Here is a 26,100-nt window from a genome sequence, read left to right as displayed (position 1 = left end):
AATTCAGTGGGTGAGCTCAGCCTGCGAACCAGCTACCGACCTTGACACCCTCGCAGCCTCTTGCTGGATATATTCACTGGAACTTTACTAGTAGCGGTCAGGACCCTTGGCCAATTATCTGCCGATTACAGACATTTTTTTCTGACTTACTTGCGACCGAGTCGCTTTGAGCTTGTTAACTTTAAATGTTGACAAGATAAAGTTGCTCCAGAGGCAAATATGTGACGTCCAGTTTAACGGAGCTAGCATGTGTAACCATGTGCGCGAAAGCACTCAGCGATGATTTGCAACCATAGCTGTTTAGGTGCGTATCAGACAAGTATATTTCATTTCTGAAAAGCAGAAAACAAAGCGGCGGTGACCGACTGTTCAGACTCGGTCGCCCTGGCGGATCCACCGGCCTAGGAGGCTAGCATGCTAGCTGCATGACTGGCTCTGTTTAAAAGTAAGTATTGTCACATTTGTATGTGTCATCTGGTCATCTTTTAGCGCTTCACTATTCCACTGGCGTCTCGCATGGTTATGGAGTTATTGGTAGTCTGTCTATGCTTTACTTATTCTGTCAACCGTACCGTTGTCCGGGTGGGTGGGTGTGTGAGGCTGCTACTTCGTATATCAGAGGTTTACAACGGAAAGACGGTAACGTCCACATCTTAATTTCCCTAGCGCCCTCTTATCCCCTTGTATGTGTCATTATTTAAAAACAATGTGGCCAAATCAAAGCGACGTAGAATGATGTATGTTAAATAGGTGGATATATTTGCAAATTGGATTCTGAGAGTTTGCTGGTGTGATGGTCTTGTAGTGGCTACTGTTGATCACTGAGCTTTTGTTCTTCAGTAAGAGTACGTTCTTAAATGTAGACAAAAGCCACAACTCCTTGTTGAATGAAAAATAAGATGTTGTTTAATCTCACATTTCTGAATAGAATAAGTTCAAATCCTGAAACTACTTTGACTATCTATTATAGCACCAGACAAACTTATAAAAATCATTGTCAGGGGAAAACTATAGAAGAATTACTTGTTACAACAGCATAAATTACCATCTATATGAAATTTTATTTTCACAACCAAACATTGCCTCAGGCATAACAAAAAGGATGCCTGCAATTTTCATTAACTTATTCCAGTAACGCAAGTAATCGGTAGCCCTATCACTCACCCATTTCCTTCCTGGTCAGATGAACCGGGCATGTCTATGTCATAGTAGGTCCAGGGCTGACTTACATGGAGTTGTTTGACTCTCACTTGAGGTTGATGTAAATTTTGTGTAAGAAAAACCGACTCTGGTACCCCTTCTATTCTTTAACTTAAATAATCTGAATCATCATTACTCTGGAGACACACAATAAACCTTGCAGCACAGGCTTGGATCACGTTTTTATTTGTATTGTATCCATTTATTGTTTATGTTATAAAGCTAAATGCAAGTCAAAGTCTTTGAACAATATTTTGACATTTCACCGAAATAGCTCTTATTTCCTGGAGTAATGATCATCTCAACAGCAACTTGACCAAAGTTGGAGCCAGTTCAGCAGCTCATTTGTTGAAGAGCCACATGAAACTGAGGAGAACATTGTCGCATTTGTTTCATGAGTCAGTCTCAATGCTGGACCCCGTTTTCAAAACTCGTGTTTTACTATCTCCACACTGGACCGTGGTCAAGTGTCACAAGGGAGGTGCTCAGTCTCAACACCTGGCTCTAGCGCGCACTCCAGGATTTAATGCCCCGTTGTTGGTTGGAGCTCAGACAAAAATGAGACAATTTGTGAACACAGCGTTACTTAGGCTTATTTTCTGTCACAGCCAAACTGTACAGGACCTCACATTTGGAGCAGGACACACACCAGGGAAACTTCTTCATTCTCCGAGAGACATCACTCATCCTGTAACCCCTCCCACATGCAATTGGCTACACACACATACATGAACAGCACACCTACAGCTGACACACAACATTCACTCTTACAACACAGTTTTTAACAGAGTTTTTAAACCGGGTGCACCTCTGAGCTTTCTACGGGACAGACAGCACCCGCGGCTTATAGACCGGTGTGCCTTTTGTATGAGCAAGATCTGTTTTCCTTCTTATATTTAGTGGGTGCGGCTAATATTCCGGTGCGCTATATAGTCTGGAAATTAATAATTATTATCTGTTCATAAGAAAGGATCTCTGAGGTAACCCAAAACAAAAGTGTCCTTGACTTGGTGTGACCTCAGACATGCTAATATTTATCTGAGGGAGGTCGAGCAGCACACAACCCCTTTTGGAATTGTAAATGACCTCATATCACGCAATATGCACACCCATCCAGACAATTTAGCACATGAACATACCTGTCCATCAAGTCCTGGATTATCCTTTATTTACACTGCACAAAGACAGCCATTCGCCGCAGTTAAGAGTGCCGACATGGGTGTTTGCCTGGTTCACCCATACTATCACCCGCCAAGTGTTGGTCATCTTAGCATAAAAAGTAGTTATTTACAGTTACAAATTACTCCTCTCTCTCCAGTCACCCTGCACAGAAACACTGTTCTTCACAATCCTGGAATCTCATCAACATCATCCAAAAATCAGCATGTGAATAGTGAGTTTGTTGGGACAGATAGCAGTGAAAGGCCCAGAACAAAAGAGCTCCCCAACCCACGCTTCACACCTGAGCCTCAAGAAAGACCAGAACTTTCACCCAAAAGTTTAGATCATCTGTCTGCCTACTGCTCTCTCAGTCTGTAACTGTCTAATTCGCCAAGCTAAAAGTTTACCAGGTTTTCTCCTTGGTCATAGGAAGTTTGTTTTAGTCTCAATAAGTTGGCGAGAGCTTTAGAGGAAGATATTTCCATGTATTCTGCTCTCAGGACCCTAAGTTCCTGCTCGTGAAATTGAGCAGTTTCAAAGGTTTTCAAAGAGTTTCTTTTCGTACGCTTTTATCATGGATACTAATGACAATAATTTTCGCTGTGATATCCTTGATTTGGAAGAAGTGAAGCTAATGAGCTGACCTCTGGTAAAAGCTTTAAAGGCCTCCCATCTGATATCACTGAATATCACTGAAATCACATTCTTTTTACCATCTGGATTCACCTCTCTCCAAAGCTCCCTGAGGCCTAAATCTTTCATAAAGTTTTGTGTTACTGCTCAACTTCTTGAATGTGATTTGTCCTTCGGTTCCTTCCTCAGTACACAGTTAAAATCACCTGATATAATGACGTTGAAAGAGTGTGTGTGTGTATATATATATATATATCTCTTCAAGCTCAAAAAGCTTAAACCAAATTCAAGCATTGTGTTAGGAGTGACCCCTGAATAACTAAATATCTCCCAGAATTGTTTTTATTGTATTTGTAACACGATAAGGCACAAAATCAGAACTCCTTGTGCACAAGTAGAAAAAAATGATGAATTTACAGACCCTCTGCACCTCCTTCGTATCCTAATCTCACTCTCATCTTGCATATGTGTTCCCTGCAGAAAAGCAATCTTCAATTTAAAGATTTTAAATCTATTCATAATTTTTAAAAAATTTGCAGTTCCACGATGAAAATTATACCTCCACCCCTTGGATCATTAATGTTGGTGTTCTTCAATGTAAATAGACAGACATATGTTTTGTTATGAAAGGAAATTTCAAACAAATTGAATATGGATGCTTCACACTGCAACAGAAAAGAAAACTGAACACAAAAACCCCCCAACGAACCACCCAGAATAGTATCCCCACCCCTTATTAAAAAAAACTCCCCTTCAAGTGTCACGTCAAGTGTTCGTCATCGAGCATGACAATTTATATGTCGTGTGTGTTTGTCACAATGTTTAGCCAAAACATTAGCTTTTTCAGTCGCATCGCTTTCATCTTGAGATTTGGGCATCTTTATTTTTGTCTTTGGTATGATTAGATTCCTTACCCCCTTACTCCCGATTTGATGCTGATACAAGTTGGTTGGAGGGAAAGAAGTGAAATTGAGTCAGCGATCCGAATAAGCGTCTATAACTCTGCCATCATCACGGCCGGAAGTCACATCTGAAGATATTTTAATTAATTTGCCAGGGGAAAATGTGCTGCCATGAATGCCATACAATATTATTTTCATGAACCTGACTTAATTGTTAATAATAATAACAATAAGATGTGAAATTATGCAGTTCCAACCAAGAGAATAGAAAATGTATTATTAGTATGGAACACTTCACAAATACGGCAGCATGTATTTATGTATTAACTCTCTATACAGCCAACTTAAAGCTAAGCTATCAATAGCACTCAATCAAGTATCTCTGTGTGTCTCATGAATTATTGCTGATAAACAACATTGCCAACATTTTTGAACTATGTTATATCAATTACAACACAAAGGTAAATAAGTAAGTATCTTTAAAAATTATAATTATTACTATACAATTTTACATTTCCTTTGTTAACAAACTGCTTGGCAGGCATGCGTGTTTGTCTTTTTATTTGTTGTCACCACATCAGAACAAATTTGACAATCAAGCTTGTCTATGTTATTGGGCTAACATTGCGCAGTAGGTTTGACGGCAAAACATTCCCACACCAGGGCTCTGGCTTTTACCTCTCGTGTCATGTGTCTCTCCTCTCGAGTCTTGCTGGTTCACTTTGTTCATTCCAAATACAAATGTGCCCGGACATGTGTTTAAGGCCAATGTAGTGTGAACTCTCCTGTCAGTGGGCATTGATAGGCGGTTGCAGTAGTTGAGGATGGAACACGAGGAAATCAAACAAGCAGACATGGACATGGCAATTAATCAAGGCCAACAAAGTTAATTTTGTATTATTGTTCGTTTAATTGACTTATTGATTTATTGTGACCTACGTGAGAGCTGCCGGAAACACTCAACATAAAAAGTAAATGTGTCCTCAGACAGTCTCTCTTGTCTCTGTTTTGTCGTTCCATTTTGACTCACAATAAAAGCTCAACCACATTGTCAGTCCCTGCTGTCACTTTGTTGTGCTCTTATGCTAATGTTAGCATATAATTTTGATGTCAGAAATTCAGGCGTGTGTAGCTTGGACTGAAGTCTGTTTTTACTAAATAATCAAAAGTGTGTTCGATAACCACAGAGAGGATCCTTTTTAATGTCAGGGTTTTATAACCTTCAACAGACAATGGTTCGTCTTTGCCCCAGCTAACAGTTTATGCAATGTCATCTAGCTTCTTTATTGAGAATCCATTATACATCATACAGAGATGAAACTGTAGTACTAATCTGTGACGTTAACTGTCTTTGCCACTTCAGGATTACAAGCCTGTCTGTCAGATATGGCCACGGTGACCAACACATGTACTCTGGTACAACAAAATGGGACCACACATCACGAATCTGCAGCTGCGAGACCAGCTCCTGCTGTTTTGAGGCTGCATTTCTACCAAAGCAGTGAGCGAACAACTGACTGCACTTACCTCAGTTACCCACCCGGGGACTACACCGCAGAGGAGCTGTGCGTAGAGGCAGCCAAGGCTTGCAGTGAGTATTATAGCACTGTTGTAGAACTGGTTTTGATTGTACACAATTCCTCCTGTGTGCATTGAAAAGACTTAATTGCCCTAATATTTTCTTACACTTCTTTCCTGTCGCCCCCACCAGGTATTGCACCTCTATATTTTAGTCTTTTTGGGCTTTTTAGAGAGAAAGACCACTTGTGGTTTTCACCTAACCACATATTCCACCTTGACAATTCAGCGTCTGAAGATATCTTCTTCAGAATACGGTAACAGACACTATTTTGTCTTGACATTTCTGGTTTCCTATTTAATGATAAATTTTTTTCTTTGTCTTTGCTTTCCTTGCAGACACTACTACCCTTGCTGGTACAGTGGTGGAGTGTCTCGAGCCTATCGCTACGGCGTTTCTAAAGGAATGGAATCTCCTGTAATTGATGATTTTGTCATGTCATATCTATTTTTTCAGGTGAGCATTGAAGTATCTAGATTTTATTTCGAAGATGGAAGACTTCATCAGAGAGGTCGAGGTGGGCATGTATGAGGGCAGTGAGGTGTACTTTTCAAGTGACAGTCTCAGTCTCTTGTTTGCTATGAACAGACCTGCATATGATTCTCACGAGGTTTCTGCTTGGATTATATTTGCTCGTTATTCCATGATTTGTAATGGGAGTAAGGGTAAGGCGAAAGCGAGCCTGAAGAGGTGAAGGTACAGCAAGAGAGAAAGGGAAGCTGCTGTGACACAGAGGTTGAGACTCAAGAAAGAAGAGTTAAGAGTGTTATCGTTTATTTTGCAAGAATATAGCTATAAGAAAACATGCTGTGTAACGTCCGTTACACCGTCTTCATTTGTCCACGCTACTCTCACTAGAAGTTGAACAATGTGATAGAAATTACTGACTTTCAAGAAGATTTGTATTAGTGAAGTTCAGATCTAGATGTCAAAAATGTTCAGTGAATAGTCTGCTAATCTTCAAAATTCAGCGTCTTTCCTCCTTCTGCTGTGCAGCTGCAGGATCACAGAAGTGAAAACTGTTAGAGCCCACCATTATTCTTTTAACTAAATGTGCCTGTTAATAAACTCAGATGTTTATCAGCCTAATAAATGTGAAAACATGTGAGTCCCGGACTGCTGCTCAGTTCAATGACTCCCGTTCCCCAAGCATCAGTCTCCTGCTGCTACGTATGCAGACAATGTGTTCTTAGAGTTTGCAAAGTTGTTTTTGGATGATGTTATCCGCCCAGGCAATGATCAGATATATTTACTACTCTGCATTTATCATGTGTTTCATGTGGCGTCATGCTGTACACATAGTTTCTGGCATCTAGCTGATCTCACCCCCCACAGAGAGCTCAAAAGTCTGACATGGCGGGATCAAGCCCGCGACCAAAACCCGGTTCGCATATGTTCACGTCGGAAAAACCTTTTAGTTAGATAACTCAGAATTACTGAGGTTGTCATTGACAGTCACCCCAAAGGACATCATCACAAGTCTGTCAGAGGGACATGTCATGGATACATTTGGGTCAAAGTTAGGGATAGCAAATGGCTTGGACTCGTAGTGAGACGAAAACGAGTTCTAGATTGCAGGGAATTTACAAGGTGTACTACGGAGGCTGCACACTTACTTGAATCTTTGCTGGTTTATCTGGCTAGACATTTGTCCAACCAGAGTTGTTTTTAATTTAAATTCACCTGTGTAAAAGTGGAGCTGCAAAAAACTGTCTTTTTTCTTTGTAACTGTTGCTTTCACTCTTTCACAAATGTGTCCACCTAAGTTAATTATAACATTGTTTACTTACTTTAGTTTCTTGCTTGATTCTGCCATTATTGTTAATAGCCATATTCTATTATTTCTTTTTTTATTTCAGGGATATATTCAGCTAGGTTTTAAAATGTGTTGAATGAAGGACAAGTTTGATATAGTTGTTCAATCAGTTTATTTGGTTATTTGGCTGCAGCGTCACAACAAGTTGTGTTTTGCTGAGAAATGCCTGCTCCTTTTATGATTTTTACATTGTGATGTAAAATTTTAAAGAGTAATCACATTTCCATCATGTATGAATATAAAAAAGCATCTTATGACAATAAATACATAAATAATGAAAAATATTATATTTGATTTTGTCATTTGATGATGCCCCGAAATAATATCGGCATATCAGCTGGCCAATCAAGCAGTGCTGCCCAACATACATTCTTGGACTTATTTTAGGTCACATTTGTGCCTTTGTTCCATTCTCTTTTTGTCCAGTGGAGAAATGACTTCATCAACGGCGTTGTGAAAATTCCAAATTCCCACGAAGCACAGGAAGAGTGTCTTGGCATGGCAGTGTTGGACATGACCCGGACCGCCAAAGAGAGACAGATGTCCCCTTTGGATGTTTATCACACAATAAGGTACTGTTTACTAAAATTATGTGACTACATAAAACATTGTTACAGAAGTGACCTAAGATTCGCATTGGAACACACACACGACAACACGCATGTCATTTGTATGTGCTGACATTGTATATATGAGTCATCTGCTTAACATGCTAACATGCATTCTTCATTCATTTGATTTCCATGGAAATAATCCCCTTTGTCTTTGTGACTGAAAGAGTCAACTCAAAGAAACATTGCTGATCTGTTTTAGGTTATTCCCTTGTTTAATATATGATTTGGTCTACTGGTCCTCTATGGGCACCAGGAGACTTTTTTTGACTATCCTATTTAATCAAAATAGAGTTTGGTCTTCTTTTTTGCATTAACACATGATGCTCTGCAAAGATGAAGATTGAAAACAAGCTCTTTAATTTTCACTGAAAAAATAAGTTCTTGACAGTACAGTCACAATTTTATTAAAGCAGCTGTGTGTAGTTTGAGAATATTTGCTTTTGCCGGCACAGGATGTAAATAAGTGTAATTGCAACCTGTTGTAAAGCTGGGTCTCCGGACCCGCTCCCCATCCCCCAAGACTGTGGCGAAACAACAAAAAATGTATTCACAGATGGCACTATGCACAAACACTGTCAAGCTTATACTTCCAAAGGTAACTCTAGAGGCACCTATCATTCAACGTCAGACATCAAACTGGAGAGGCAGGATCCAGCGATAGGCGGAAGCAGCTGCAAGACTGACTGAACAAGATGATAAAACTTAGAAGTGATCAACTATCGCTACTTATTAAATGAAAACATGGGAAAAGAGACGTCTCTCGTTTCGTAGCATTCCAGCACCACCTTCTCCAGCAGCGTCAAGAGTCAGCCACCTATTTTAATAATGTATAGTTCCTTGCATATATAATTCATCTCTGCAATAAAACAACGCTGTGTTCACCTAAATTTTTTGACATTTTGCAAAGTGCTTTTGATTTTATTTTTTTCTGTGAAGCCAAAAAGAAATGTTCATTGTCAAACTCTTTATTTGCAAAAATAAAACAACTCATTCATTTATACTCAATAAATAAACGCAGAATCATACTCAAACTTGAAGTGAACTACGTAGCTGTGTTTTGAAGGATCTTCCCTGGAGGGACGAGGGTCAAGAGAGGTGGAGGAAGTGGGGCGGTGTCCGGTTCTTTAATGAGACTGTGGCTGCAAAGAAAATAAATGAAGGGTCCAAATTATCCAAGTTTCAGTCAGCTGTTGTGTTGCTTGGTAAAGTAACGTGCATTTTAAATTTATGTGGAACCTGGAAGGAACGAGGACCTTGAAAACTATCTCATCTTCTGTGCTGGGTTTGTGGAGGAAGTTCATTAGTAGATGTTTGAGCTCAGCTTCAGCATAAGGGGACACCTTCCTCTGTGGGTCTCTTTCTTCGGTGTCCTGCACATAATGGAAGTTGAGTTCAATTACATCCCGTAATGATGAATAGTAATAATAATCTGTATAGGACAGCAGAGTTAAACTGAAGCAAGTTATGTCACTATGACAGTGCTTAAATTGCATAGTACAAAAACATTTAATAAAAAAAATAGAATAATGCTACAAAATGCTATTTCTACATACATCAGGATCAGCATTGGATGAGGAGGGGCCAGCAGGTGGAGGAGATGCAGCAGCACCAGGTGAGGCAGGAGGAAGGTCCATCCTCCTCATCATCGTCACTAACATCATGAGTGGATCCGTCCGCCTCCTCTCATTAATGACAGCATAGCGTGATTACATTATTGGACTGGCCATACAGAAAAAAGCAATGCAGAAAGCTCAAAAGTTTTTTTCGCTACTGTTCAGATTGTCACCAATGAACTAACGTACAAACCTACCTGCTACCTTGCTGCTGCTGCATCTCCAGTCATGTTCGCCGAGGTCTCTCTTGGAAATGAAGGGCTCCAGCAGAGAGAGGACGGTGAAGAACGCTCACTTCACGACACTACAGTAGATGCTGCTGACCACTCCGCTCCTTGGTCACCATCCTCCCCTCATATAAACAGACCCTTCAGGACGTCTCATCTGAATTAAATTAAATCAGAAACAGTAATTATGCATCCCGTCGCCATACATACGTAGTATCTTTCACAGCAGTACATTCCACTCGTAAACTAGGTGGACTTTGCGTTTAGGCGAATATAACTTAAGTAAACTTAAGTAAATAAAGGTCTCAACTCACCAGGCCACCGTTGTGGCGAACTTTCCCTCCAGACAAGATTCTTCCTATTTATGTTCCGGTGGAAATAAAAAAATGCACAGTTTGTGTCACTCACAACAGGATGGCGGAAAATCTGCATGTAAACAACTGCAGCCATTAGCTTCTCCTCCCCCGGGCCATGTCAATCGCGGATCTGGTATCTGATTGGTCAACGTACCGCGACTGGTGTGGTAGCCCAGTTGTGTCGTCTTGAGTAGCTGGAATCGCCGTATGTAGCGTAGCGTCGCACACGGCAGTAGCGTCACGGCCATGTTGGTCGCCGCTGATGGCCGTCAATCGCCCCAACTCCATTGACTTTGTATGTAAGTCAGTCGTGTAGCTCGCGGAAGTCGCGTTCGGTGTGAACGTACCTTTACACTTGTCCAAATGAGATCGACCATAAACACTGCAAATGGCAATGAATCAACTATTTTTCTGTCTGATAAATGCTACCAGACGTTAGCCGCTAATGGCGTTTTGCAGGCTATATCATGTATCGTGTGATGTCATGGTTTTAATCGCCATGGTTAAAAAGTTGATCTCTGAAGTCTGTAAGCACCGTTTACAGCGTGAGGGCCGTGATCAGTCCCATGATCCTTTTCTGTCTACATGAACGAGCTTGGTGACGCCAATCCATTTGACTGTACATGTTGGCGTGTAAATGTGACTGCCCATGTGAAATGCCCAAAAGTTGTTGCTGAAAAGTCAAGCTTCAGCTAATAAGTGCTTTTTGTCTTTTTTGTTTTTCAGCTACAAATCTTTATTACCAAAAGTAATAAGGGCTCATATCCAGAACTGCAACTTTGTTACTCGGAAACGAATACGCTTCCGTTTCAAGCGCTTCATTCAACAGTTTAGCCAGTGCCGTGCAACGGTTCGCGACCTCAAGCTCAAGTACCTCATCAGTATGGAGTCATTAGACAAAGCTTTCTACACGGAGACTTTCCAAGTGAGAGAGCCATCCCATGGACAGCTAACCATTCATGTGGCTGCAGACACTGGCATCCAGTGGTGTCGGGAGCGATTAAAAGATCATGAACAGGTTGGTGAAGTGATTTTTGTTATGTGTATAAGAAAAAGTTAATCGTTCAATCGGAGTTTAGTGTTAGCCTTATCTTCTGTTCCCATTGCCCTGTCTCATGAAAGAAGTTCTTTTACGTTGACCTTTACAACTATAAAGTGGTCTTGGAAGTGTTTCTGCAAGGTGAAATCAGGCATGACCTAAATTAATTGGCAAGTCAGTTTTCTGCAATAAAAGAGGTGATGCCCTCCTCAGGTTAAGTTACCACACAAGGTTGCTGGTGGGTTGTGTATGGGACAATAGTGTGCTAAATGCTTCACCAGGGATAATCAACATTGATGGCGGTTTCAGAGAATGGTTTTCTGAGATCAAGCCCTATACTTCCAATAAGCATGGATGAGGCATGTTGAGTATCGCTAATTTAAAGTTGTGAGTGAACGAGACTGGGACATCAGTTAGGCTCCACTTAGTCTTACATACTAGTAGTACTGTAACAGACAATGTAACAGTTACAAACCACTCTGAATCCATGCATTTAGACCGCAGATGGAAGCCAGAGTGTCTGGGGAACTGCTCAGCAAGCACAAGGATAGTAGTCAAACCTTGGGGCTAGAGTTAGGTTCAACCCAATTTCAACCGTTGACCAGTCTTTTGTGCTATTGTTGTAGTTTATAAATGTGTTATTAGTGATGTAACGTTCAAGAGTGGTGAGTTGACATCCAGCCACCAGCCAACAATTTTCTACTGAGAAACATCTTCAAAAGTTCAAAACAAATACATTTCCCACATGCATGAAACAAACCCTATGAAATACAGTGGAACCTCGGTTCTCGACCACAATCTGTTCCAGAAGGCGGTTTGAGAAGTGATTTGTTCATAATCTGAATCGATTTTTCCCATTACAATTAATGGAAAAAGAAATAATGCATTCCAAACCTTAAAATAGGCTTTTGTAGGAGTGAATGTAGAGTGTGTGCTGCAGGTGCGCTGTTCGTGTATGTGTGTGGCCGCTGCATGTGGGAGAAAGTAATAAACCAAGTAACGCTCTGTCCGAGACCGACTCGAAGGTGTGGAGAGCGAGCACCTCCCCTGTGACACTCTACCACGGTCCAGTGTAGAGGCAGGAAAGGTTTTACACCTCAATATGGAGAAAAAACAGCCAAGAAATGTAGCTAACGGCACACTTCTGCATACAGAGGTGGCGTGATACACAATAACAAGGCACGTCGTGGGTCAGCTGATCAGTCCGCGCACGTTATATTTTATCCGGCTTTTTCAGGGGCGTTCGAGTTCTGGATTTTCGTTCAAAACCAGAAGCAAAAAAATCTTCAAATTTTCGTTCGAACTCCAATTTGTTCAAAGTCTGGGACGTTCAAAAACCAAGGTTCTACTGTATTATTTGCCTTTGATTTCATTTTTCCTGTTGACCAGATCATTATGTCTTGTTCCACTGCTGTCTGCTTTGTTAAAGTGAATAGAAAATATAATTTTACCTTCGATTCCATTCTGTTTTGCTTTTTGTAATCAAGGAGTTGCAGATGCTATGTGACTTCTCTGACATCACTTACATTCACATCAAACAAGTCCACAAGGATGGAGCTGCCGACAGTCGAGTGGTTACGATCAACAAGCAAGACGGGAAAAACCTGGTAAATTCTCCATGTTTAGCAAATGTGCCATTAAATTAAAATAATGCAGAAGCCCTGAATTGCCCTTTATATTTCAGGAGCTGGAATTCTCGTGTCTCCTGGAAGCTCTGTCGTTTGCAGCGCTGGTAGACGGTTACTACAGAATGACAACAGATGCTCATCATTACCTTTGCAAGGAAGTGGCACCCCCAAGACTGGTGGAGGCCATTGCCGCACACTGTCACGGCCCCATATCGTGAGTGAGACTGAGCAGTTGTAGTTTGGTGGTGCCCGTTTCAGCGGTACACCAATATGTGCTTGCGAGGTTGTAACTAAAACATGCACCCACTTCAGCCCTTTTGTGGATCAGATCTACAGTGCTGTGAAACGTATTTGCCCCCTTCTTTATCTGTTTTTTTTCTTTTTGCATATATATCACACACAATGGTTTCAAATCATCACACCAGTTTTAATGTCACTCAGAAACATCCCAAGGAAATACAAAATGCAGTTTAAAAATGATGATTTTATTTATTAAAAGCACAAAAAAATACCAACCTATCTGACCTCATGTGAGAAAGTAATTGCCCTCTGGGCCTAGCAACAGGTCGGAGTCAAAAGTCATCAAGATGTTTTTTGGCAAAAGTGAGTAAGTGCTATTTTTGGCTAGTATCTTTCTTATGGTAGAGTCATGAACACTGGTCTTAACTGAGGCCAGCACGGCCTGCAGTTCTTTTGATGTTGTCTGCGGTTCTTGCGGTTGTGACCTCCTGGATGAGTTGTCGTCACACTTATGGAGATATTTTAGTCAACCTCTCCTGGGAAGGTTTGCCTCTGTTCCTAGCTTCTCCAATTGTGGATTATAACGCTGACAATGGTTCGCTGGAGCCTCAAAGCCTTGAAAATTGCATTGTAACCTCTGGTAGACTGGTGGATTTCAATCCATTTTTTTCTTATTTCTTCTTGAATATTTTTGGATCATGGCATGATGTGATGGTTCTTGAGATCTTGTAGCCTACTTCACTTCCTGACAGATTCTGTTTTAGAGATTTCATGATTGAACAAGTATGATGGTATTCAGGTTTGGGTGTGGCTTGTGAAATTGACCTTGTATGTCCCAAATTTGTAAGTAGTCACAGTTATTTTGTGGTTTAACAGGCAGGGCCAATTAACTTTTTCACACGGAGCAAGATAGGATTGGGATTCCCCCTCTTGGTAAATGAAATCATCATTTAGAAACTCTATATATATATATATATATATACACACACACATACACACACACACACACACATTTAGACCAGGGCTGTACAGTGCCGTGAAAAAGTATGTAAATCTACAGTACATATACAGGTTTTGAACCTATTCAGCATGATTTGAATATATTACATTATTATTCAGTTAAACGTGGATTGAACGCATTTTCCTTTCCTCAATGTGAATCATTTAAATTGCTAAATTCCATTCATTGCAGTACATTGGTTGCCACAGCAGGCATCTTGAACCAATAAAACCATGTCATTATTTTGGAAAGGATGTGCATTATTTTGACCTCTCCAAAATTCCACCGTGTTTAACTTAATCAGTGCCCGCCATCAGTGACTTTATGTCACTTTTTTTGTCTTTGTAGGATTTATCTCATTATCATCATTGATAATTTTATTTTATTTTATTTATTTACTTTTACAGAATGGAGTTTGCCATCAAGCGACTACAAAAATGTGGAAACAAATGTGGGTTGTACATTTTGAGATGCAGCCCCAAGGACTTCAACAAGTATTTTCTAACCTTCCCTGTTACGGTAGGTATTGCCTCATTGTGGTTGATGTTGATGGTGACATCAGGGCTGCAACAAACAATAATTTTCCAAATTGATTATTGATCTTTTTTTTTTTTCAATTAGTCGATGAATCACCTAATGAATATATTATTGAACAAAATCCATTAATATCCTATTCTGTGTTAAAAAAAATACACACACACACACATATATATATATATATATATTTTTTTTTTTTTTTTTTAAGAAAGGTGCGTGTTTTAGTAAAATGGGATATGAGCTGTCAGAACAATGACTAATTTATTTTTTTTAAATTAAATACATTTTTATTTCATTAATTTTGACATTCGTTTGATTTGAACATGTCTTAATGAGGGGAGTCAGACGTGTCATGAAACTATCACTCAAACTATATTAGGATTTAATAATGACAACAATGTCAGTGTAATTGTCATGTTCAGAACGGCAGCTCTTACCAACTGTACTTGGATAGCACCACAAAAAATTTATTTATATATAATATATATATATATATATATATATATATATATATATATATATATATATATATACTATCTAAACTTGGAAACGGTGGTCCCAGCTCTTTTCAGGTCATTGACCAGCTCCTCTTGTGTAGTTCTTGGCTGATTCCTCACCTTTCTCAGGATCATTGAGACCCCTCAAGTTGAGATCTTGCATGGAGCCAAAGTCCGAGGAAGATTGACAGTCAAGTTTAACTTCCTCCATTTTCTAATAATTGCGCCAACAGTGGATCCTTTTTCACTAAACTGCTTGGCAATTGCCCCGTAACCCTTTCCAGCCTTTTGGAGATCTACAATTCTGTGTATGGTGTCTTTGGACAGCTCTTTGGTCTGGGCCATGTTAGTAGTTTGGAGTCCTACTGATTGTATGGGGGTGGACAGGAGTTTTTATGCAGCTGTCAACCTCAAATGGGTGCTTCTAATTTAGGTGACTAACAGGTCTTTAAGGCCTGACATTCTAGCTTACAGCAGTATCATACAAATAAATCTTTAAAAAAATCATACACTGTGATTTCTGGATTTTTTTTCTTACATTATATCTCTCTCTGTGGACATGCACCAATGACGAAAAATTCAGTCCCCTCCATTTCTAAGTGGGAGAATTGGCAAAATTGCATGCTGTTCAAATACTTATTTTCCTCACTGTATATACAGTGTGTGTGTGTGTGCGTGTGTGTTTTATTTGTTTCTCTTGTTCAGGTGCATGATTGCGTGGAGTACAAACATTGTCAAATAACAAGATCTGACAGCGGAGACTTCAACCTCAGTGGAACCAGCAGAAACTTCAGCACAATGCTGGAGCTACTCAGCTGTTACCAAAAGGAAGCAGTCCGCTCCGACTGCGCCATATTCCGATTCAACAAGTGCTGTCCACCAAAATTGAAAGGTCAGACGAGGAGACCCACCTCGTGAGAGTTTTCATAGTCTATGAATGCATGTTAAATCTAATTTTTGCAAGGTGTACGCACCTTTTGTCACTCAAGTGAGCCATTTCACTTTTTTGAGACGTTGTTCTTTTTTGAACTGACAGAAAAGACCTGTCTGTTGGTGTGCAGGAGCAACCAGAGCTCAGAAGTTCCCGTCTCACCCTCATTGAACCGACAAAACTTCAACCAAATGGTGTTTCACAAGATTAAAAAAGAGGATCTTGAATTCGTATGTGAAACATTTCTGTCTAAGTCAAGCGCCTGACCACCACCATTGTGTTGCTCATTCGAAATGTGGGTCTTTCAATTCTAGAACGAAAGTCTTGGTCAAGGGACATTCTCCACGATATTGAAGGGAGTCCGTAAAGAGCTTGGAGATTATGGACAAGTTCATAAAACTGAAGTTGTTATGAAAGTCTTGGACCCAAGCTACAGGAGTTATTCTGAGGTGAGCTGATAGAAGCTTTTGTGGAAATACTTCGAATTAATAATAGAATTCATAAATAAGTGAACATTGACCTTATTGAACCTGCTGCTTTGTCCTGTTGCCACTTATTTTTACGTTATGTGATGAAAAACCTTTTCACAATTCTCTCTCCTAAAATGGTTGTTTTTCATTGACTTATTGAAGATTTCACAATACATTGACCGTGAGATGCAGAATTGTCATCACAGAGATAGTATTTGGCGGTATATTGTGTACGATAAACTGTCGTCCATCCCTACTGTTTTGTTATGTCATTTCATTTCATTTGTGATGTGATAATTGATTTGTGATAATTCTCCATATGTTTCTCATTTTGATCAGCCTATCATGGTGACGCCTATTATGGTGATTGATTGGCCAGCCAATATTATACTCAGCCAAAATTATACTCAGACATACTGAGTATAATTTAAAACAAATATGCTGTTCTAATTTTAGCCAATGTATTGCTCAATTGTGTTTCAGTCACATTTCCTCACTGGTCTTCTGCTCAGTAGTGCTTCTCTGTTAGCTTTTGCTGAGACTCCATCCTCCCTTCATGGTTCAATTCATCACTGTCTTATTTTGCTATTATACCAAACTTTAAAGCACAAAAAATGGTCATTGTTATTTTACAATTGGGAGTCCATGTATACTGCTAGTATTTGTATTTTGTTTCATATATATTGAATTTTGTTTACTAACTCATTTCTTTGTGATTTTCCTTTTCCTGCAGTCGTTCTTTGAAGCTGCTAGCATGATGAGTCAGTTGTCACACAAGCACCTGATCCTAATCTATGGTGTTTGCGTTTGCGGAGAAGAAAGTAAGTCTCTGAAGGTCATCCCCCCATATTGCGTTACAGCGTCTGAAATCATTTACTGGAGTGCATTGAAAGACTTGGAGCACAGTTCATTTTATTGAATGTCAAACACCACCGGAGTAACATTGATGAACTATTCCAAGGTGCATTACATGATTGCTAAACTGCCAGCCTCCCTCTGCACCTCGTGCTATTCCAAGACGGTATATGGCGCAACGAAAGAAGATTGGATGAAAGTTTCTTTTAATTGACTACAGTATTTTAAAGCTTAATTTATGACTCTTGACTCATAAACAATAGGTGCGCTCCACTTCACCAACTTGGCCTTCATATTAAACTGTTGTGCCTTGAAAATGTATTTTGACTGTTGATAAAAGAAAAACAGCAAGGAGGGCAGGATATTTCAGAATTTAATTCTTGAATACAAAATGGGGACAATGAATGAAGTTCCCATAAAGTTAAATTATGATGTTAATTATTTGGTATGAATAAAAAAATCCCAAATTTGACATTAAAGTTATATAATGAATAAATGTTGTTGCCATTCAATATACAGACTGTTGCAAAAAGGGCTGGTATGTTCAATTGTGTAATAAACCAAAAAACTTTTCAAACATTGTATTCAATAAAAGTAATTTAAAATGTCTATTTAAGTAATTAAGTAATTACTTATAATAATATAATAATTATAATTAAGTAATTCTGTGTTGCCATATCACTCACAAGTTCACCATTTTGTACTGACTCGTCAGTCTCGATACCATTTATTTGATCTGATCACTGTTTCCACTAGTTATGCCTATGTATAGTCATTTTGCTGAATCACTGGTAATCGGTCCCTACTTTGGTCTTCTTCCAGACCTCATGGTGCAGGAGTTCGTCAAGTTTGGATCATTGGATACATACTTGAAGAAAAATAAAAACTCTATAAACATCATGTGGAAGCTGGAAGTGGCCAAGCAGCTGGCTTGGGCCTTGAACTTCCTGGTATGAATGCAAACTTTAACATGAAAATATCTACTTTTGTTCAGTTTTAATTATTGTCCTCAAAATCAGACCTCGCCTCTCAAGCCCTTTTACATATTAGAATATGTTTTGCTCACACAGGAGGAAAAGCATCTTGTACATGGGAATGTGTGTGCCAAAAATGTCCTTCTCATAAGAGAGGAGGACCTTAGAAGTGGGTATCCCCCTTTCATCAAACTGAGTGACCCTGGAATCAGGATAACAGTGCTACCCAAAGAAGGTAATTGCTATCGATATGAATGTATGCATGCAGTGCCAGGTTTAGGGTTTGTCCTGACGTCTTTCACAAGTGTTTAAGCTGTGCAAATTCTCCATACTTAATTTTCATCTTTTTTATTTTTTGGTTTTTCTTAATGGTTTCACTTTATATAAAACCAAGGTTTTAGAAATGTTACAAGGAAAATGGGAGTACTGATGTTTTTGTAGTGTTGTTGAACAACCAGCAGGTGGTACTGGATGACCTGTGTTAAATTTACACTGCAGTCGCTATATATAAATGTTGCTTGTATTGACTTTGCAATTAAACTTGCGTCAGTTTTTATAGTTGTTGCAAAAGAGAGAGCATGTATTTGTGAACACATGTATGCCTTTGTGTTGTTGAACCCGTGAGACGGCCTCTGTACCAATTGTGGAATTAACTCAGAAAAATCAAAGGACCAGATCTTTTTTTATCAGTCAGGCACAGGATACTTTGACGTGTTCCCCAGCAAATGCAGCAATTTGATCATATTGAAATGGACATCTTACTCTTGCATGTTGAAACGGGTGCAAATGCATCTTTTGATCAGATGTCAGTTACACATTGATCTGCATTTTGAATTGAATGACTCCAATTTGGCTTAAAATATTGACTTTCCACCTGTTTGGGTGAAATACCTTGTACTAATGATCGTATCTTGCAATAGACACCAGATTAAATCTAAAGACACACAGTGCAGTGTGTGTTAATTGTATTTTCTGTGTGATTAGTGCTTATTGAGAGAATCCCATGGGTGCCTCCTGAGTGTATAGATGACCCTGCCAACCTCAGTTTGGCAGCTGACAAGTGGAGTTTTGGCACAGCGCTTTGGGAGATATTCAGTGGTGGAGACAGGCCTTTGGCAACACTGGAGAACTCAAAGGTAGAACATCACTCTCGTAGATTACTTTGTTACTCAGGCCTCACATCTAGTCACACCAGTTCAGAAAATGACCACCTCATTTACTTTTTCTATCTGTACAAAACTTTGTTCTTCTAACCGTTCTTGTAAATGTATTGTGACAATATTTTCTCACCAGTTAGAATAAATGAAGTCTTTCATAAAAGAGTCAAAAAGTCTAAATGACTGTTGCCTAGTGGCTGTTGCTCAGGTACATCATAGCAGTACCCTTCTTCCAAAATAATTCTATGCAAAATTCTGTTTTGCAGTTGAATCGTATACTTCTGTAGTCTTTGTTGATTCTCTAGTTGGTTCTCATAAAAAAGAAAGACGTTTTATTATGAAGTAATGCCTATTGAATTCCAGAAAAGACTGTTCTATGAGGACCACCATCAGCTACCTTCGCCAAAGTGGTCTGAACTGGCTGATTTGATAATCAGTTGCATGGACTACGAGCCGACCTTCAGACCCACATTTCGCGCTGTGATCCGGGACCTGCACAGTCTCTTTGCTCCAGGTATGTTCCAAACGTCATTGTTGCCATGTCATACAATTTTTTATGCTTGTTTCTGTCTAGGTCAAAACAGTAGAATTCCAAAAGTTGCATCAGCAGTCTGCAAAGGATCAGAGGAAAATGCTTTGTTGAAAATAAAGGTAATAATATAAATAAATAAAAACATCTGTTTGCTTCAGACTACGAGTTGATTGTGGATAGCGACATCCTTCCAAACAGAAATGTCACTTCGAGTTGGACAGCCGGAGCCTTTGAAAGTCAAGAACCGACTCAGTTCGAGGAGAGACACCTCATATTTTTGCAGCAGCTTGGAGAGGTACAGTGTACTTTTCACCTGAAATAGAGTAATGTTGCGGTGAGATTTGACAGAAAGTTGAATGTTGACTGAACATATTGTTGGAAGCTAGAATATGCACAATTACACAAAAACCTCCATTTCATTGCCTGTCCACTTCAGGGTAACTTTGGAAGTGTGGAGATGTGTCGGTACGACCCGCTACAGGACAACACTGGGGAGGTGGTGGCTGTGAAAAAGCTCCAGCACAGCACTGCTGAGCACATTCGGGAATTTGAGCGAGAGATCGAAATTCTAAAATCACTGCAGCATGAGAACATTGTCAAGTACAAAGGCGTCTGCTACAGTGCAGGTATGAATATTGGTGTGTTAACTTGAATGACCTGTGTTCTCAGTCAGGTTTAAATCATGTCATGATCTCGCAATGAGCTGGGTGCAGTTAAGGTTGTATCTTCTGTGTCATGAATGATTTCATTTCAACGCAGCAGATTTCATGCAGTGACATGTTTGTTCATGCTCTTTAGTAGCTGTTAAATGTAATGGAAGCCTTTCTGATATAAAAAACAACAGCGCAAAGAGTTTAGGTCCACTCCTGACTGCTCAACCTAGTACAACTTCATTCTCCCAATATACCAGTAATCTTGTCATTAACTGGCCACAAGTAATTGATCTGAAAAGAGAGACTGCAGGCTGTAGGAAAGCTAATCACACAGATAAATACACACAGACATAAACAAAAAAAGAGTAAAACACAGGTGTGCAAACACATGCGCATTTACAGGAAACTGATTTTCTTGGATCCTCAGACATGAGGGTCAGCAATGTAATGTGTTTACTGCATCTTTGTGTTCAATGCTTGTTTAGGGCGACGTAACCTTCGTCTGATCATGGAATACGTGCCTTTCGGAAGTCTACGGGATTACCTCAGCAAAAACAAAGAAAGGATTGATCACACCAGGCTCCTGCACTACACATCTCAGATCGGCAAGGTACTTGTTTGCCTTGTTTTTACAGATTTCAAAAAGTTCACAAATTTCTTTGGATTCGATTAGGGGATGGAGTACCTATCGGATAAACGCTACATCCACCGAGACCTGGCGACACGTAACATTCTTGTGGAAAGTGAGCACAGGGTCAAAATTGGAGATTTTGGCCTCACAAAAGTTCTGCCCCAGGATAAAGAGTACTACATGGTCAATGAGCCAGGGGAGAGTCCGATTTTCTGGTGCGATGATGTCAATGTGTATTTACATGTTAAAGATCCATTTGTGTCATTCATCACCAGATTATGTCCCGCAGGTACGCCCCAGAGTCACTGACAGACAGCAAGTTCTCTGTGGCGTCTGATGTCTGGAGCTTTGGAGTGGTTCTCTATGAGCTCTACACCTACAGTGACAAGAACTGCAGTCCCCCTACTGTGAGTGGTACCAAAGCAACAGAGAAAACAATTACGGCTTTTCTCACAGTGGGATCTTTTTAAATTATCGGAATGGTTTGCAGGTTTTGTTTGAAAAACATTTCACTCAACTGAGTATGCATTCGCAGGGATAGTTGATGCGGGATCACCACCACCCTCGCTCAGACACAAAAAAACATAGTGACAGAGGAGGAATCAGCGTTTATGCTGTCTTCATCATTGGAATCCATCTCAATCAACTAAGGATCATTATGTGTTCGCTCAGTTCCTTGTGTGATGTTAGCAGACAGTTCTCTCTGGAGTAAACCTTTAATTTACATGAATTACAACAGCTTCATAATAAGTTTATTAGTTAATAGTCAGTCACAGGTTATGGTCTCACTGGTGTTTGCGAGTCGAACTTGACTCTCAACTCCGCTGAATTAAAATGCTGAGTTAACTTGGCTCTCATATGATTGATTGATTTTTTTTTTTAAATCTATTAACTGCCCTAATTATATGCACATTTTATGCAAATGAATCACATGAGACAGCTACTTGTGTTTTGTTTTAAAGAATTCCATTACTTTCACAGTTACTTCCACATTTATGTATCATCAGTTGCTCCCTGAAAGATGTTTTTCCTACAGCGATAGTGGCTTCTCCTCTAAGTGGTGGTTTGGCCAGTCAGGATATTTTGCAGGTCAATCAATTATCCCATAAATAATTGTCAATATTTTAGATTAAAGTGTCCACTAACATCACGGTAATGTAGTGTTTGTAACACAAACACACCCTTTAAATGTCAATTGTTTCATTCATATTTCACTTTTCATTTGTTATTACCACAGTTAACAAAATGTATGTTGAAAATTTAGAAATTTCTAAAACTGCTCTTGGGCATGCATGTTTGATCTATTGCCTTATTTGTTGTGGCCACATGAAAACAAATTAGACAAACTAGCTCGCCCACATCGTTGGGCTCACCTTGCTCATTAGGTTTGTAGCCAAAAGCTTTCCACACCTGGACTGTGACTACTGGCTTTGTAATGTCTTGTTTTTTTCTTGCCTTTATTCCTACAACCTGGTCATGTGTGACTGCTTTTTCTCCATGCTAAAAGACTTCAAAGACTAAGAAAGATTAATTTCGTCCATGTGAAACACTATTCTCAAGTTATCCATGAGAAGAAAAAGGAAGGAAAAAAAACAAAAGATCACTCAGCAGAGACTCACATGCCGTTAATCCCAGAAGAGACTCACGTGCTGTTAATCCTATTTTCTCTTCCATTTAGTTCGGACCAAAGGTCCAGGTCAACATCATTCTCATGATTTACTGAGCGTTTTGTTGTTGGAGTTATCATCTGTTATGCAATCAGGTTGTCGTTCTGTGGTGAAAGTTCATGACAAAACCTTTTGGGACATCAATCATGAAATGTCTCTCATGAACTTTCACCTATGGTACGTAAACAAGTCGGTCTTTATCATGATGGATGCATGAAGGACTTTGACAAGTTGCAGTTATCATCTATGTGCTGATAGGGGTATGTCAGTCCGATGGGATCATAGGTTGATGATTACATGACCAGAGACTACAGATATGCGGTGCCTCAACTTTTATTGTTGGAAATGTTGTAGATCATTGGTCTGCCATTTGCCAAATTCACAATGAAAAATAGGTGTGCCTTTACCAGTAACCTGTGACAAATATAACATTTTTATTTACCAACTTTTCACTCTCATCTGTAGTTATAATTTATAGTCATGAAGTATGCTATGTTATTGATATATTTAAAGATAATGATCAAAGACTATGAGGAACAATGACAAAATGTGTGAGCAGAGAAAGTGTTGATTAAAAAATACTAATGTTTGGAGATAGATGATAATTTAGATAATGGGTTTTTATTATTTAATATTCAAAGTTTTTATTTGTGGTTTTTTTTTTTTTTTTTTTTGGCTCCCTGGTCTGTTTCGACATCTTCATCTTGCACCTTCAATAGTCGGAAAGGGAACAGAGGGTTGAGGTGTTTCCACTCACAGTTATTAAGTATTACATTAATAGCTCTCCTACTGGCGTATGAGGGCGTGGTCTGGAGCAAATGTTGAAAAATAAATGATTAAATGAAGCATTTTACTATGTGAGACACACATCCACCTTGCGTATTAAATGTCACACACTGTGTTTTCTTCAGGCTGTATATATGTGTATACTGCATTCTATTTGCCATCTATTTGTTTTTGTTTGTTTTAACAAACTTTTATAACTTATTTGGCTTATTTGTAGGAAATGTACATGTTCTGGTTGGATGTGCCTGCTGTCAGTCGGAAAATGAGGCCATGAGCTGCTTTTTGGAGTGAATTGGACTGCATCAACAAAATGTGCAGCGGCATACTGGGCAATGCCTTAGTTATTACCAGTCTAGCCCTGGCAGATAGGCAAATTGCGGCGCATTTTTTGAAATAATGCCAAGAAGGCAAAAAATATTTTAAAAGATTTACTGAACGTTCATTTGGAAAGTCATCTGTTTAACCTGTCATGGTAGAGGTCCTCATCTGATTGTGTCAGAGTGAAGGTATCTTGCCTCTTAAGTTTATAGGCACAGTAATTTGATGATGTTTGGCTGCAGATAGTCCCCTGAGGACGTTTCCAGGTGCATTTTGCTGCTAGAATGTCCTCAAACTGGATATTCTGCCCTGTGGCTGTACAGTTACTGACAGATCCTTAAATGACCTCTGCTGTGTGTGGGTAATGTTTTTTTCTTTGCGTTTGTCTCTCTGTAGATATTCATGTCTATGATGGGGAATGATAAGCAGGGTCTGATGATTGTCTACCACCTCGTTCAACTCCTCAAATCAGGCAGCAGGCTGCCAAAACCACTGAAGTGTCCAACACAAGTATGTAGAACATCTGTTTCAGTTCTGTTTGTGTGAGCATTAGTGTGGTGTTCCAAGTCAACTACTTCAGAAATATCTGAACTCATCTGAACTTGAGTTCAGATATTTCAAGGATAGTAGAAATGACAACATTTACATTCTCAGTTATCTTTTTGTTTTGGAGCTAATTGAAATTGTCTTGAAACTTCCTCCAGATTCATGACGTGATGGAGGAGTGCTGGGACAATGATCCCGTTCAGCGACCATCTTTTAAGGAGTTGACTCTGCGCATCGACTTGCTCAGGCACAGTGAGGAGTTCTGATTAAATGGCAGTGCTATGCAAAGTTCTGCAGAAGTAGAGGGCTGAGTGACCTTGTGACTACTGGGCGGATTGCCAAAGTACTTTTGTGCAAGGAAACACATGGCTCATTTGGACGATGCTGATCAGTAATAAAGCTGAATAACTTTGTGTTAAAGATGTAAAGTGGTGATGTCGAGCATGAAGAGACCGAGGTCAATGAGGAGGGTGAGACCTAGACCAAACTGAATACAGCCCAGACTACTAGTTTGTACCAATGGTAGCATTTCCCTTCCAATTTATTTTGGGGAAAAAAAAAAGACTCTCTTTTGTAGTGTAAAATGAATGTGTGTCTGTATGACTGATAGACTTTTGCTTCTGCATCAGTTTGGCCTTGGTCCCTTTAAGCTCTCGCCTTGACTACAACGCTATAGTGAAGACTGCGTATCTGGTGTCACCACAGCTAGCAGGACTGGCCCTCCCGACAGAAATGATTGTTTTGTGGACAGAGCTTGATATATGGATGGTTTTATACATAAATGAGTGAATTGACGTGTGTGTGCGCGTGCACACGTGTCTGTGAACTGTATGTATGTATCAAGATTTTTGTTATCATTTTGTAAATTTTAATGATTTGTGATGCAGTCGTGAGCTCCGCCATTAAATTAATTTTGATACAAACGTAATTCCCAAGAGTTGGGTCGGTGTTCTGTTTAACGAACTGTTGGTCGCACTATTATTATAGTGCTGTGAGTACCGGCCTCACTACATCAATGGGGGCCACACACTCAACAACAATTGGGCTGTATTTGTCCCAATTGGCTTCATCCCAACCGAGGACCGTCGGCGCCTGATTATCCTAAAGCATCCCAGACATGTCCGTACAGGATTGACAAAAACTACAGGTTTAACGTGTGCACCAGCAGGCTGCATTCTGCCATGTATTTCATCTATTATATTTCGCTGAGAAGTCATTCTAACCCACCGGTGCTGTTACATCAGAATCTCCAGTCTGAAACAACATGCTGTCACAAGGCAATGCTGACAGGCACTCAGATATTGCTCTAAATTCGTCCTCCAGAATGAGCTGTCTGCTGACGTCTCATACACACACAGAACGGAGTGATCTCCCTCCCTGCCTTTATTTAAGCACGCCGATTTTCACAGTGAGTGAAATATCTGAAGTCATATTTTTTCTATCTAATCAGTAGTAACCATGCCAAAAGTTGTCAGAAATGGGTGCTTGAGGTTAGAAAATATAAACCAGATTTGACTAGGCAAGAATTGAGCTCGCAT

At 39.7% G+C, this 26,100-nt stretch overlaps 1 protein-coding gene across 1 annotated transcript; it reads left to right on the top strand.

Annotated features, from left to right (window-relative positions):
* On the top strand, window positions 1-25,951 carry jak2b (Janus kinase 2b). The gene is made up of 24 exons (XM_053870434.1): window positions 1-445; window positions 5,260-5,487; window positions 5,608-5,731; window positions 5,814-5,931; window positions 7,718-7,863; window positions 10,828-11,119; window positions 12,628-12,747; window positions 12,825-12,982; window positions 14,416-14,527; window positions 15,748-15,934; window positions 16,079-16,203; window positions 16,288-16,422; window positions 17,177-17,264; window positions 18,121-18,248; window positions 18,369-18,507; window positions 19,257-19,408; window positions 19,793-19,943; window positions 20,120-20,256; window positions 20,398-20,587; window positions 21,100-21,224; window positions 21,288-21,460; window positions 21,535-21,652; window positions 24,413-24,526; window positions 24,721-25,951. The coding sequence occupies exons 2-24, from the start codon at window positions 5,283-5,285 to the stop codon at window positions 24,826-24,828; spliced, it is 3,345 nt and encodes a 1,114-aa protein (XP_053726409.1). The 5' UTR covers window positions 1-445; window positions 5,260-5,282; the 3' UTR covers window positions 24,829-25,951.
* The last annotated feature ends 149 nt before the right edge of the window (window positions 25,952-26,100 follow it).

The sequence above is a fragment of the Synchiropus splendidus genome, chromosome 7 (genome assembly GCF_027744825.2).
Source record: "Synchiropus splendidus isolate RoL2022-P1 chromosome 7, RoL_Sspl_1.0, whole genome shotgun sequence".
Taxonomy (NCBI): Eukaryota; Metazoa; Chordata; class Actinopteri; order Syngnathiformes; family Callionymidae; genus Synchiropus; species Synchiropus splendidus.
Note: the sequence above shows the minus strand (reverse complement) of the source record. Positions and strands in the feature narration are given on the sequence as shown.

Bases quoted from the DNA above. Each gene is read 5' to 3' on its own strand.
- jak2b (XM_053870434.1), top strand. From the start codon at position 5,283: ATGGCCACGGTGACCAACACATGTACTCTGGTACAACAAAATGGGACC. The intron at 16,423-17,176 runs GTGAGCTGATAG...CTTTTCCTGCAG, and splicing joins GCTACAGGAGTTATTCTGAG to TCGTTCTTTGAAGCTGCTAG. The intron at 18,508-19,256 runs GTAATTGCTATC...CTGTGTGATTAG, and splicing joins AACAGTGCTACCCAAAGAAG to TGCTTATTGAGAGAATCCCA.